The sequence below is a fragment of the Corvus hawaiiensis genome, chromosome 1 (assembly GCF_020740725.1).
Source record: "Corvus hawaiiensis isolate bCorHaw1 chromosome 1, bCorHaw1.pri.cur, whole genome shotgun sequence".
Taxonomy (NCBI): domain Eukaryota; kingdom Metazoa; phylum Chordata; class Aves; order Passeriformes; family Corvidae; genus Corvus; species Corvus hawaiiensis.
The window spans coordinates 57,873,552-57,887,134 of NC_063213.1; the positions used below are offsets into that span (position 1 = coordinate 57,873,552).

Below are 13,583 nucleotides of genomic sequence, written 5' to 3' on the forward strand. Positions count from 1 at the left end.
CTGCTTGTCTAAGGATATGTCAGAATGGGAAGTGGCGATTTGCAGAAGATACAGATTCTTTCTTATGTACTTGGACTTGTCAATATAACATTAAAGAAAGCATAAGCAGCAGCACGTATAGAGCCAGAATAAACCCCATACTGCTTACCTATTAATGAAAATAAAACAGTGTCATTAAGGATTACTTACTGTTGTACGGAGTTTTTTAATATCAGTAGAATGGACTGGTCCATTTTGAACATTTGCTTTAGATCCGGAAGCCTCTATTGATATTTTCTGAAGCCTTTTTGCTTTCTAAAGACAGTAAGAAAAAAGGCAAGATTGTTTTAATGTGCATTAATTGTGTCATTTGCACTAGTTTGAAAACATACAAACAAAATGACAAAATAAATGAGGTTATAATTCTATTTGCCTTTAATTGTAAGTACCCTTCCCCTGGTTTTTGACTCTTTCTTGTACTGATAACCCTAAAACAGAATAAACGGACATGGCATTGCAAGAGCGGGAAGGGAATCCCTGCTGGCTGTGACCTGCAGGCTGTACTCTGTGCAATGCAGCCCTGGGTGCTGTGAGCCTCCATGGCCACAAGAGCACAGTGCTGCCTCACGATCTGCTTTCACCCCACGCAGAGCACACAGCCACCTCTCCAGGCAGCCCCAGCTGTACGGCGGCATCACAACTCAATCTCAATACAACCCGGATGAATGACTTCACCGTTTTTTTCCCTGAGCTTTATGAGCTTTTGGTCAGCCCATCTGTCCAGTTTCTGAACAGGAACCCTACATCCCAGCATGTGGATTGCTTCCTCCAGCTCAGCGTCATAGAATTACAGAATCACGGAATGGTTTGGGTTGGAAGGGACCTTAAAGTTTATCTAGTTGCAACTCCCATGCCATAGGCAGGGACACCAGAACAGGTTGCTCAGAGCCCCATCCAGCCTGGCCTTTAACACTTCCAGGGATGGGGCATTCACACCTTGAACCTGATGAGGATGGATACTGATTCAATATCCAAATCACGAATGAAAATGTTAAATCAACACTATATTATCAACCCTGTAACTAACTCTGAGGAATATCATTCAAAACTGACCACTAGTTAGATTTTAGTCACTGACCACTGTCCTTTAGAGCCCATTAGTCCAGCCAGTTTTTCCCACAGCTTGTAGTCCACCTGTATGTAATCTATCCCCATTTTAACTACAAGAATGCTACACAGGACGGTGCTGAAAACCTTGCCAAAGCCAAGGCAATAGGCATCCACCTTCCTTTTTCTCCAGGACAAATAATTTTATCACAGAAGGCAACTATGTTGGCAAGGTGTGATTTGTCATTGGTAAATCCATGATAGTCTATACCAATCTCCTTCTCCTTCATGTGCCTAAAACTGCTTTCCAGGGACTCAGTTAAAACTAGTGAGTCTCTAGTTCTTCAGATCTTTTTTCTGGCCCTTTTTCATTTCTAATTCTAGCATACATCTTTCCATAGGCCAGGGAGGTGCTTGCATAGAAAGAAAATTGTTCTCCTTTGCAACTCCTTTGGGAAATGAAGAAAAATTAAATTTAGCTACCAAAGTTTTTCTAAGTCTGATTTCATTCATTTTCCAACTTAATCTGGTTGCCAAACCAGGACTCTAATATTCTTATGTTCTTCTGGGAAAGCGCAAATATTGCTAGAAGAAACTGCTTTCATCCTAAAATATTTCCCATCTTGAAAGATTTTGCTGTACTAAAAAAAGAGAGTGAAGAATTAGAAAAAATAAAAGTAAAAATGAAGAGACTTGTAGTTTCAACAGTTTCATAAGAAATACGTATATATAAATCCACCCCTCAACTGCAAGTGACAATGTTGATATCCAATTTGTGATTGTAGTCAGAAGAATCAAAGATTGTATAACTTTTCCAATACATCTTATGGTTACTTCTTCTATGTCTGTGTGAATAAAAAATTTATGATCACTTCTACTTGAATATCCACATAATTCATTAAGAAATGTGTTTGGAACTTCAAAATTATTATAAATACATCATGAATGTAAATTTTTTGCTCCATCAGGTTTCTTACCTTCAATGCCTCATAGTTTGATGTCTGAGTCATGACATTTTCCCAAGATTTATTTATCAATTCTCTCTGTGGATGGGTAGCTTGGATCTGTAACGTAAATGAGACTTACAGGATGCAACAAAATCCTGTTCTCCTGATCTCTTCTGATTTCATTGCTTGTGCTGTTTGAAAAGAATGTTCACCTACACACACCTCTTTGACTACCTTAGCTCATCCCTCTCACCTGAGACTGGATAATAATGTTCTAATAAAGTACTTGCCCTTTAAAACATTCACTTATGCACTGCCCTTAAAAAACAAAGAGAGGTTACTTTGTGCAAACTAATTTCCCTCTCTTCCAAAACATATGTTGGACAAGGCCCAGCTCTTTCAGGAATACTTTCTGTATATTTTTACTCTCAAATGTTGAATAAAAGAGATAGAATCAGTTCAGGTGACAAAAGTGCAGTCATCATAATGCAGGACAATCCCCAAAACACTAGCATGAGATTTCAGACAACTGGACCAATTGATCTTATTTTTCAGAAAGCAGGAGAGGGTGAGACAACAGATGAGCAAAACCACCAAATGTTTGCCTTATAACCAAAGCTGGAAAATGTCTATACCTTCCCATTCTCAGCATGCTGGGAAGTGCAAAGCCCTACTTTCTGAAGTAATAAAGCTTTGTGAATATTCAGCAAGGGAGCTTATAATAGAGACTTATATTTCATTTAAGAAGCGGGTGTACTTGTAATAGGTACTTTGTACTGTTATCTGCTACAGACGAACACAGGTGCAACTCTAGTAACATAATGATCATTTCTTGTTAGCCCATTGCTGACTCATCGCCAATGACACTGCTTCATTTTTTCATGTTGCTCTCTAAATACTGTGGAAATTATACAAGCTGGGAGGACTGAGGTTATTCTAATTTAATTTAAAGTTAAAATTTTGCTGCTGAGACAGATTAAAACATTTTCAAGCGGTGTACACACACAGGATTCTCAACATTATATAATAAGAAAATCTGCACATAAATGGACAAAAAAGCTTAGGTGGGCTCTCCTTATTTAAATACTCCTTGTCTTACTTCTTTATATGTTTTTTCCTCCTCTTGGATTTTCTGTTCCTGTTGAATCTTAAGCACTTCAATCTGCAGAGCAACAACTGTTCTTCCAATACCTTCTGACACCTTTGAAATAGCTTTCAAGGTTCTCTCATCTGACGTAACAGGCCTGAATTCTTCTTTTATTTCTGCACATATTTCACTCCAAACCTCTCCAACCTGTGTGTGAAACATACACCACAGTACTTGATATTTATCTCATTTTTCAGTTCCAATTATCCAAAATAATATAAACCATCTCTCTCTTTACTGTTTGAATTCCCAGAATTTTTATGCAAGGTTAGACTGCACTAATACTGTGCCAAATTCATTCTTGATAAGCCTCCCTAAGCCTTCTCGAGCCCAAACTTGATTCCAAAGAGTAACAAGAATGCTGATAACTACAGCAAGTCAGAAGAAATAGAGATAGCTCCAAGATACCAAATTACAAAAGCAAAGTGTTGAGTCCTACTGCCTACTACTTAAAATCTCAAATTGCAGACATTATTAGAGCAAACTGCAACATGAGCCATCAACAGAAGCTGGAATTATAAACCAAACACTGAGTCTTGCGATTTCCTGAACACTGCAAGCTCTCTCTGAGTTTGTTCCTAAGGATAAAATTATCATAAACTAAGGCATCTTTTGAGCAGGACAGCTCTCACAAAGCTTGTTACCCTGCTCTAGTTTCCTATAGGCACACCATTTTTAACTTTACACAGAATGAACAAACGGACGGATGGATGGATGGTTGGATACTGCATGTGGGGATAAAGATAGGAAAGCACAGAAGAACCTTAATAAGAATGTGTTTTTCATGTCCTTTTTAATAGTGTCCCCCTAAACTGACCTTACTGGGCAAGGACACAGTCCTACTCTCCAGTCCTTCCCCAATTTCTTACTCCTGGCACATTCCTGTCTTGATCTGGCAAACAGTTAGAACTATTTTTTCCTGCGTTATTTTTATCTAGCATTAGTTTCTAGTCTTATTTTCTGCATGGTCACAAGCATTTGTAGCAGTATGAAGCAAGAACCTGGGGATTGAGGCAATGTTGGAGGTGGGATTGTTTCTTTTGCTGGTGAATACTGGCTTTCACTATGTGAAATTATAGGTGACTTGTGACAGAGGGGACAGATTTTGAAGGATTATTTGTTTGTTGTGTTCTGAGATATACTTGCTATTTTTGGGAATGCAGGTACAGTAGTAATATTTGCTTGAACTATACTCACTTTAAAGTCAATATAACGTTGTATTATAGCAAGTGTAACAAAATCCTTAGTAGATAAGCCAGGTAAATTTTCAAAACCTAAAAGAATATTAATCACATCAGTATGATGAATTTATCTTAAAATATAATATTCTAAAAGAAGACATCTGGTTATATAAACACATGAAAATCTTCATCACACATACACCAGTCAGTCACTCTTGCTCCTGAGCAGGCTTTTTGCCGGTAAAAACTCCGTTTCTCCACAATACTTTCTCTCTATAGTAAAATTTTTACTTATGAATGGCTTCATCAGCCTTCCAATCACTTGGCAGGCCAGGTTGCTACACTTCCGTGGTAAGGGTTTGATTTCTGTTAAAACAGTTGACTCTACAGATCACCGGTTCTAGGGCAGCAGTTCAGCACATAAAGAGTTTGCTTTAACTGTGAAGTAGCCAACAGGAAAATTATACTGGTGCTTTGTTCCAAAGCTGTGTAATGAGGTTGTCCTCCACCTTGTAGATTTTGTCTTCAGCATAATGCCTTGAGCATCATGACTCCATCTTTTAAAAATGTTTCTAGTATGTGTAAAAGAATAAGACAAGGAAGTATGGTTGCTGAGACTATGTTACTTTTTTTTTCACACTGAATGATAATGGTACTTAATTTTAAAAAAATCTAAGCACAGTCTATCAAATCTCTTTCAAGACTTCATCATATCATCTGTGTGGTAACTGGGAAAGTAGCATCTGTCTAGAGTATAATTACATCATGTTTTGAAGCTAAGAAATACTGTAAATAAAGACCATTTACCACCACTGCTTTTCTAGATCATTGTGTTACAGGCTGTTATTGAGCTTAATAGTAAGAGGAAGTTGCAGAGAAGACTATAAAATATTTCCATATGTTATTATCTTTCATATCATCTTAGTACTTCACAGGACAATGTATATAACTAACGTGGAAGATATCTGTGAATATAGGAGAAAGCTGGAAGAAAGTCTTATGCCTTTTTATTTTAGTAAAGAATCCAGCTGTGATCCAACATTTAATATAATTAACACTACTAAAATTATTAAGAACCTGGGTTACAACAGAGGAGCAAATAGCTATAAATTATTAGAGAAACTAAGGGTGTTTTCGAACCAGTTCATTCTCTAGGTAAAGCAGAGAACTGGCTGAAGCAATCTCAGAACAATTACTGATTATCTTTGAACCTGCAGAGGATGGACATGAAAACAAAAGTAAGCCTACAAGAAAATCCCTGAAACCAGTAATTAGACAAATAATGTTTATGCAACTAAATGTTAACAGCAAAAAAAATTAATATCCAACATGAATTACTGAAAACTAAGACCCAGCTTTTGTCTACAGACAGAAAAAAAATCTCATGGATGTGCAAGAATTTATCACTTATCTTGACTTCAGTCTAGGTTTTAAGACAAGGGTATAATGAGTATTCATATTCAGTGTGTAAAAAACCAAAAAATTAGGAGGAACTGCCACACTTTGAAATAAAAGATTAAAATGCAAATTAATCTTGCCACTCTGAAAAATTATCTAAAACCACAGAATTTAATTCAGTAAGGACAAATAAAAAATTCTAATTGTAGGAATAGCCATCTGTACTAACCCAGGATGGTAGATGACTGTACAACATTCTAAGTTGAATGAGCAAACAATATCATGCCCCTAAGAATACAGCTATTGTTACATTAATGTCTGAATGGTTATTTACAAGATGTGTAGAATAACGTAACTCTATTTGGCTCTGAGGCTTCTGTTGGAGTACTGTGTTCAGTTTTGGGAAGAATTTGAATAAATTGGAAAGACTCCAGAAAAAAAAAAGAACAATTAGAGATTATGTTAGAAAATGCAATCAATGAGTAATACCTTTTTAAATCTAAAGAAATAAATGTAGAAGTGCTAAAATATGTGAAAGAGATATCGTGTGTGGGAAAATAAATTGCAGAGAATTTCAAACAAACTTTAGGTTTAGTCCTAAGAAAACTCTTCCTAGTGGTACGGGCAGCAAAGTAGTGGGGAAGTCTTGAAATCTCAAACAAGGACTTATAAAAACATAATGAGCAAGCATCTATTAATTAGAGAGTATTGATGATGCATCTCAATGTTTCCTTTGACCTTGTTTTTTTTTCTAGTGACTTTATCGATCACCGGTGAAGAAGTTTAATGACAAATATGACACTGACAAGGCAATTAATTTGTCTTACCTAGCTTGCAAAATAATGAATAAATTTTTGCCCGTATGCTCTCTGAAATGTCCATGATGGCAAAGGTGGGACAGTTGGCAGGCACAGGAATGACCTTTTGCTGTCTCTGGAAGCTGGTAGCAATAGGTTTCTTAATGTCTAATAATATAAAAACACAAAACCAGAGTAGAAAAATGAAGAGGTAGTAGGTTCCCAAACTTAGAGGAAATCCATCTTATTCTGTAGACACCATGTAAATAATTTTGATTGTTTGGCCAAGAATTTGAACGTAATATTTGGTCAGGAAATTTTAATTAGCATGACCAAAAATTTGTGAGAATACCACTCACTTCTTTTTACACCATACAACAAAACACAATACCTATTGTGGAAGAAATTGAGTAGTTTAACTGTCCAGAATTGGAAAAGCTGGTCATGGTTCTGTTCAATACTTGGTTAATTCCCAGTTGATGTAGAAAATGCTATATAGTGGCCAGAATGAAAAGAAAATAAACGAATAAATAAAACGAAATAGAAAACAAATGAAACAGAAGATAGTTTAGGTTTGGTAAGGATTACAGTGTAAAGTTATAAATGCTGATATTTACTGTCACCAGGATTCAGACTACAAAAGAAAATAATGTCATTATTTTACTGGACTGGTCACAGTTTCACACGTATCATCAAACTTACCAACAATCATCCCATATCGATCACGTTTGACTCCCAAATCCAACTCCTCCTGTCTCCATAACTGTATTAGAAGGTTAGCAGCTGTTTGATCTCTCTTCCCTCGCCAGATACTCATATGCAAAGTGGTTTTAGGGTTGTCACAAAATTCAACCAGGATTCCAAGAATTATATTGCACAGGTTCTTTTCCTTTAACTTGGTCAAGGAAAAAGTAAAGAAAGCTTTAAACTGTTCAAAACACAGGGATGTCTACCTTCTGAGAAATTGTGTAATATGTAATCAAGTAACTGCAAGCTTTTCATCACTAGTTTTGCACAAAACTCACGTATAAACATGTAAATCCTTAAAGTTTCTGGAATCCTGCTATGCAAAGTTCCATAAATCAAGAAACATGAGGGGTATGAGTGTAGGATCATACAAGATGCACATTCCTGTGTGTAGAATTACTCAGTAGGTTTTGTGTACATGCCTCCAGGATCGTGTGCTGGAGAATACACTGCTACCAAAGTTTACTGCTGTAAGAAACAGACTCTGAAGGCAGAGGCTGAGCAGTACAGCACATCTTGTGTTTTGTGGCCAGATCTTTTGGCAGCAGCTGAGAGGAGGCAAGGGCTTCAAACTGAAAGAGGGTAGGTTTTGATTAGGTACTGGGAAAAAATTCCTTACTTTGAGGATGGTGAGGGACTAGAACAGCTTGCCCAGAGAAGCTGTGGATGTCCCAGCCCCAAAGGCTGGATGGGACAGGCTGGATGGGGCTTTGAGCAACCTGGTCTACTGGAAGGTGTCCCTGCCCATGGCAGGGGAGCTGAACTGGATGATCTTTGAGGTCCGTTCCAACCCAGGCCATTCTATGATTCTGTTATTCTGAGGGTCTGCAGCTTTGGACTGCAAGAACATCAGGGGTTGGCAGCACAGCCAGTAAGAATGAGGAGTGAATGAATGAAGGAAGGTGTGTTTTTATTTTTAAGAGGTGAAATGTCTGTGCCAGCTCTGTGTCCAAGATCCCCAGAAGTAGCCATACACACAAGATACATGTACAAAGTAACTTCAAACATAAAAACTGTTAAAGCCATCAAGTGTTCTTACTAACTTCAATATGAAGCACTGAAGTGCTTTTCTAAAGAGAGGTGTCTTCCAAACTACGAGCATAGTTTGAGTTTTCTTTTCAAAAATAGTATAGTTCTGTTAAATTAAAAACTCCCTCTGTCAAATATGTATTAACAAAAAAAAAAAAAAGAAAAAAGATACAGGGAAAATCTATACAATAAATTCTGAGCAGATGTCTGGGTCTGTCTCAGAGAATTAAATGCACTGATTTTTTGTTTTTGTTTTTGTTTTTTTTGTAGTATAACAGTCTTAGGCGATACTGCAGCAAAAATAATGCAATTTTCCATGTTGTTTTCCTACTCTTTCATTCTACAAAACCAATAATAAAAATACCTACTGCCAACAAATCCAGAAGGAGAAAAATGCCCTGTTTTTCAATAAAATAGTCCTCTCCAGTGTAACATCCAATGACACAGGACCTTAAACAGAAATAATTTCACTTATGTAGAAACACTTCTATGCTTCAGAACATTCTACAACCATCTCATTTATTTTGCTGAATTGCATACCATTTGGTATGCAATGTGCTTCATACCTTCAGGGAGTAGAAAAATCATGTTTCACGTGCCTTTTCATTTACACCTATAACTAAATATACCCTGCTTGACTGCTCTTTCTTCTCCTGCAGATGGCACATCTTCCTTGAAGCAGCCTAAGAAATTTGGCAGGTTCACAATGAATTGGAGTATGTATTTAAACTGAAACGAACTCAGTAAACGAGCTTAAAATTTAACCAGATCATGTCCCTAATCTGGTTTATTGCAGGGCTGTGTGAATATTTCTGCCAGCAAAATCAAGGGGGTGAGTCAAGCAAGACTTTTTTTTGGCAATGGTTTGCTTCTCCCAGATTAAAATAATCATATAGCCAGCATTCATGCTGGTTTTGCTTCCTTATTTCCTCAGCTATGATCATTAACAGAGAAACTAAAGAGATCTCCTGCATCAGTATTTTCTCCCAGCAAACATATTCGGTTTTCAAGTATTTACCAACCTCTGCCTTAGAACAAATTAACTTTTTATTTTCCTCCTATGTATTGGCAATCTTTCTGGCCCAATATAGCCAGTTTACAAACAATTCTTATGCTTACACAGTTTTTTGTTAATATTAGTCTGTTCTTGAGTACTGTTTACTTCTCTAAAGTTATTTACAGATTCTAGCCATATGCATCTCTTAGAAAGTCTTGAGTAGCTCTGCATGTCAGGAGGTCACTCAGTGCAGGGAGTGAGGCTGTCATACTGAATCTATATTTGGAACATACTGCATGTAAGATTTTCTATTTCATTTGCATAATTTTTAATTAGTCAAATTTTATTAAGAATTTTTGTACATTGTAAATAGAAGAAAGGCCTATATGTGCAGAGAAAGATCATAGCACTGCAGACCTAAAAAATACAAGAGTTTTTCCGAGTTACTGATGCAAAAATACTTCACTAACCACAAGCAGTCGAGTGCACTGAGGAGGAGACAATTGTGGCCTAATCCACTATATAACTTCTTTGGATCCATCTTAAAGAATGGGATAAGTATAGCAATTCCTTCACAGCTGAAGAGTTCCTGTTGAAATGTTAATTAAAGCAATCTTTCTTAAGCAATATTTACTAAATGTAAACATGTAAGAAAATACAATGGAAACTGAGAAATGTAAGTATTTATATTGTAATAAATTTGGTCCACAAAAGCAGGACATACTCCTTATACACAAGAAAAAGAGATTTTCAGTTTTTCCAAAGTGCTAATTCATTTCTTAACACACTTCCATATATCAGTTTCAAAATAATGTAAATTAACAATCAAGTATCTTCAACACTTGCTAGTGGATTTCTGAGTGTTTTTGCATTTTAGCTGTGTCAAGAAACATGACTTGTTAACAACAGTTGACACCTGCTTTTAAATTAAAACAGAAAAAAAGTGTCCCTTAAATGAAAATATAACGTGTTTTGGCAATGTCTGCACAGTATAAGGTAGAAAGATACATACCTTTCTGTGGAGATCATTATCACAGAGAACAGACAAAATAAATAAGGTATCAGCTTGGATTTCCAGTAGAAGAGTACTTTCCTTCTCTTCAGATTTGTTTGCTGCATACTTTAAGATGTCTGTAAATGGATATATTTTATATATATGAATGCCCCTATACACAATTCAAAATTCTATTACAGCTGTTGCTTTTTAAAAAAACTCAAATTTACATGAAAGGATTTTTAAAGTAAGTTCAGTTTTATCTCCTGTGTTTTTATAACAGCTTACAGAAGTGCAGCACTTTGATGCTGCAGTTTCATGGCCTTTACTCTTGGTGACAGAGTTAAGGACAGCAGTTTGCACTGATTTCTCCCTTGTTCAGACTCTGTGCTGCCCCTTGTATTGTGCCAGTGCAAGGAATTCAGGGACCTGATGTGAATTAAGGAACTCTTAGAAAAAGACAACAAACTTACTGGTTCACTCTATTGTGCAGCTTCACAAACGTTTGTACTGACAGTGGAAATGTGGGAAAGACATGAAATACCACCATTGCTGAGAAAATCTGCCTTGGAGCCACTATGTGAAAGAGGGCATTCATACACAAAGCTCCCCTAGAGTAAGAAAAGTTACTTGATTCTGATATGTAAGGTATAGTGTTAATTTTGCTTTCACTAAAAGCTGTAGGTTTCCACTGAGTTTTCACTGGAGTTCAACTGAGGCTATAAAATACTTCATTTCTAGGCTTTTTATTAGAACATACTCTTTGAATTCCAAAGGATCTTTCCTGTTTTGTTTCCTTCAGAGTACTGAAAACTTTCTGTTACTGTAAGAAAAGAACTTAAACCAGCTTGTTTTGGAACTTAAACCAAAATTTTACAGTAGGTATGTGTTACTGAACAGGAAATGAATGCTCTAAAATTGCAGGAGCAGTGGTTAAGCAGTTTTGTTCTGCTTTTTTTCTTCATGTTTTTCATACAAAGGCACCTTGTTATTAATTTTATTCTGCACTAAAGAGGAGTTGTGGAAAGCAACACTGTAATAGATTTAGGTGGAAAAATACTCGTGGGCTGGAGTTTCTGGGGGCTACCACTATGAAAACAAGATGTACCAAATGCAGCAACATAAAGCGAGAAGGAGCAGCTTTTGCTCTGAAATTAAACACCTAGACTTTTAGAACTGTCTGTTTTGCTTAATTCATTCAATGGGTGTTGAAACGTAAAAAAATTTAAAATAAAATCAGTTACATTTTGGATTAACTGGTAGAGGTTTTTTAGTTTTTCAGCAGTCAAAGGAATAACACACTAAAAACACAGCACACAAAAATACATGAACATTCTTAGTGTCAACAGAAATGTACTAATTAAACAACAGCAATACAAATTGTGCTTTACCCAGTAGCTGGCTAATTGCTCCCTGGTCACACAAATTAATGTTCACAGCATCATCATAAAGGGACACAACAAATCTCAGCACTCGGAGGCCATAGCGCATTTGTGCAAGTTTGTTGCCACAACCACCTGTTCCATGGAAACTGTTACCTTGACCAAAGAAAGGATCTGTGGAGCAACATCAATGAATAGTAGTTTTTGCAGACAGTATATGTTCAGAATGATAATGTGCTCAGCAAAAATAAAACCAAAAAACACCCCAAAACACAACAACAACAAAAACCCCCAAATCCCCTTGAAGTTAGAAATTACTCTTGTTTAAAACCATCTAGTAATATGCCTTTCCGTGTATGACTATACTTTTTACATGCATAAGAAAGGTAAGATTTTGGTCAACATTTGAAATTATTATACATTTTTTAACCTTACTAGGTTCATGAGCAGTTTTCAAAACTCAAAATATGTTCTTTAGCATGACATTTAATAGCAACATTTTGATCTCCATTCAACCCAAATAAAAATTTCTTCCCAGGAAGACATACCAATTTTATTATGAAAAATATCTATCCTTAGAAATCTTGTCAACAAAACTGAGTGCCCTTAGTTATCTTTTTGCTTAGCCCACACTCTGATCTGATGCTCAGAAGCCAGCTTTAGTCCGCACCCTGTCTCTCTGAGTTAACGTGTCCTGTCTCATGGCAGGAATTACTGGTCTCACTTGGCCACAAGGGAAGTTCCTGGCTCATATAAAACACAGACAATAGAGGTGTTTGGCTGCCCACACAGATGGAGGAATATCAGTATAGTGGTACACAGGGAAAGGGGCACCAGCTTATCCATCAGCAGAAAAAAAAAGGATGGCTGTTTGTTTTTTTGGAAACATTTCATTCCTAAGTGACTTATCGAAAAACAATCATTCTGACATCATGAGTTTTACATTTTCCTTTCCTGCCAAAGAAAGTAAGTTCAGCTGAACTGTTTTGAGGTTACGTGTGTGTGAAAGCCATGAGCACCCACTGACCTTGGCCTATACACCATTCTAGGAACACAAGGAGAAGAGTATTCGCTTGGCAGGACAAATATTTATCTACTAACACAGGAGCCACCGAAGCTAAAACAGCAATTGCATGAAGCTGTAATTCTTCATATTGAGCAGCAGACCACTCATGAAATCCAGGCCTTTGATTTGGTTTTACATAATAAAGTAAAGCTGGCATCACATGATTTTCACTGAGGAGCTGCAGAGTCCAGAAAAAGAAAAAGAGAGAGAGTTTACAGGTTTCACATACAAATAAGAAAAATCTAAAGCATGAGTCAACTTTATCTGTCCTACACTAACAACATTTTTTTTTTATTGAGAAACTATGTCATGAACACTGCAAGTACAGGCAAATTCTCTTTATATTCTGTAGATTTCCCACAGACTGTGGTTTGTTAAATTTTATTATGTTCTTCTGGTATATTTCAATAATGCTCTGCAGTCACTTGTCAGCAATTTTCCTAGCACGGTCCAAGTTTGTAACTTTCTAAAACAGAAATTGTATGCTGCTTTCCAACAGCAGGACTTGGTCTGAAGCTATGTATGAATTCCTGATTTGGAGAACAGATAACTTCACTGTACTGGGCTATGCCAGATGGACAGATAAGTAATATTTTTGTGATTCCTTTGTCTTTGTCTTTTTTTGTTTGGTTTTTTTTTTACTTATTATTTCTGTTCTATTACAACTTACCTGTGCAGCAGATGGGTCTTTAGATAAGATTGCTATTACATTAAATAGTAACTTCTTCATCTCAAAGTCCTCATAAGAGTAGGTAAGTTTAAAACCTTTTACCAAGGGATTGGGAAGTCTAACTATGAAGGAAATTGTAGAT

The 13,583-nt window shown here is 36.5% G+C and overlaps 1 protein-coding gene across 12 annotated transcripts in view; it reads right to left on the reverse strand.

Moving 5' to 3' along the window:
• Window positions 1–13,583, reverse strand: part of LOC125327083 (metalloreductase STEAP2) — an 81,404-nt gene that overhangs the window by 30,073 nt on the left and 37,748 nt on the right. For 8 of the 12 annotated variants that reach the window (XM_048306027.1, XM_048306046.1, XM_048306035.1 and 5 more), the window contains 12 exons: window positions 13,442–13,563; window positions 12,733–12,949; window positions 11,715–11,879; window positions 10,342–10,460; window positions 9,800–9,918; window positions 8,701–8,782; window positions 7,259–7,451; window positions 6,587–6,724; window positions 4,378–4,454; window positions 3,133–3,327; window positions 2,064–2,150; window positions 190–294 (listed from right to left, as the gene is read on the reverse strand). In XM_048306027.1, the coding sequence (XP_048161984.1) occupies window positions 190–294; window positions 2,064–2,150; window positions 3,133–3,327; window positions 4,378–4,454; window positions 6,587–6,724; window positions 7,259–7,451; window positions 8,701–8,782; window positions 9,800–9,918; window positions 10,342–10,460; window positions 11,715–11,879; window positions 12,733–12,949; window positions 13,442–13,563 (1,619 nt within the window). Of the gene's footprint in view, window positions 1–189; window positions 295–2,063; window positions 2,151–3,132; window positions 3,328–4,377; window positions 4,455–6,586; window positions 6,725–7,258; window positions 7,452–8,700; window positions 8,783–9,799; window positions 9,919–10,341; window positions 10,461–11,714; window positions 11,880–12,732; window positions 12,950–13,441; window positions 13,564–13,583 lie in introns of those variants that run through there. The other 4 variants (XM_048306114.1, XM_048306086.1, XM_048306104.1 and 1 more) reach the window with 4 other exon arrangements.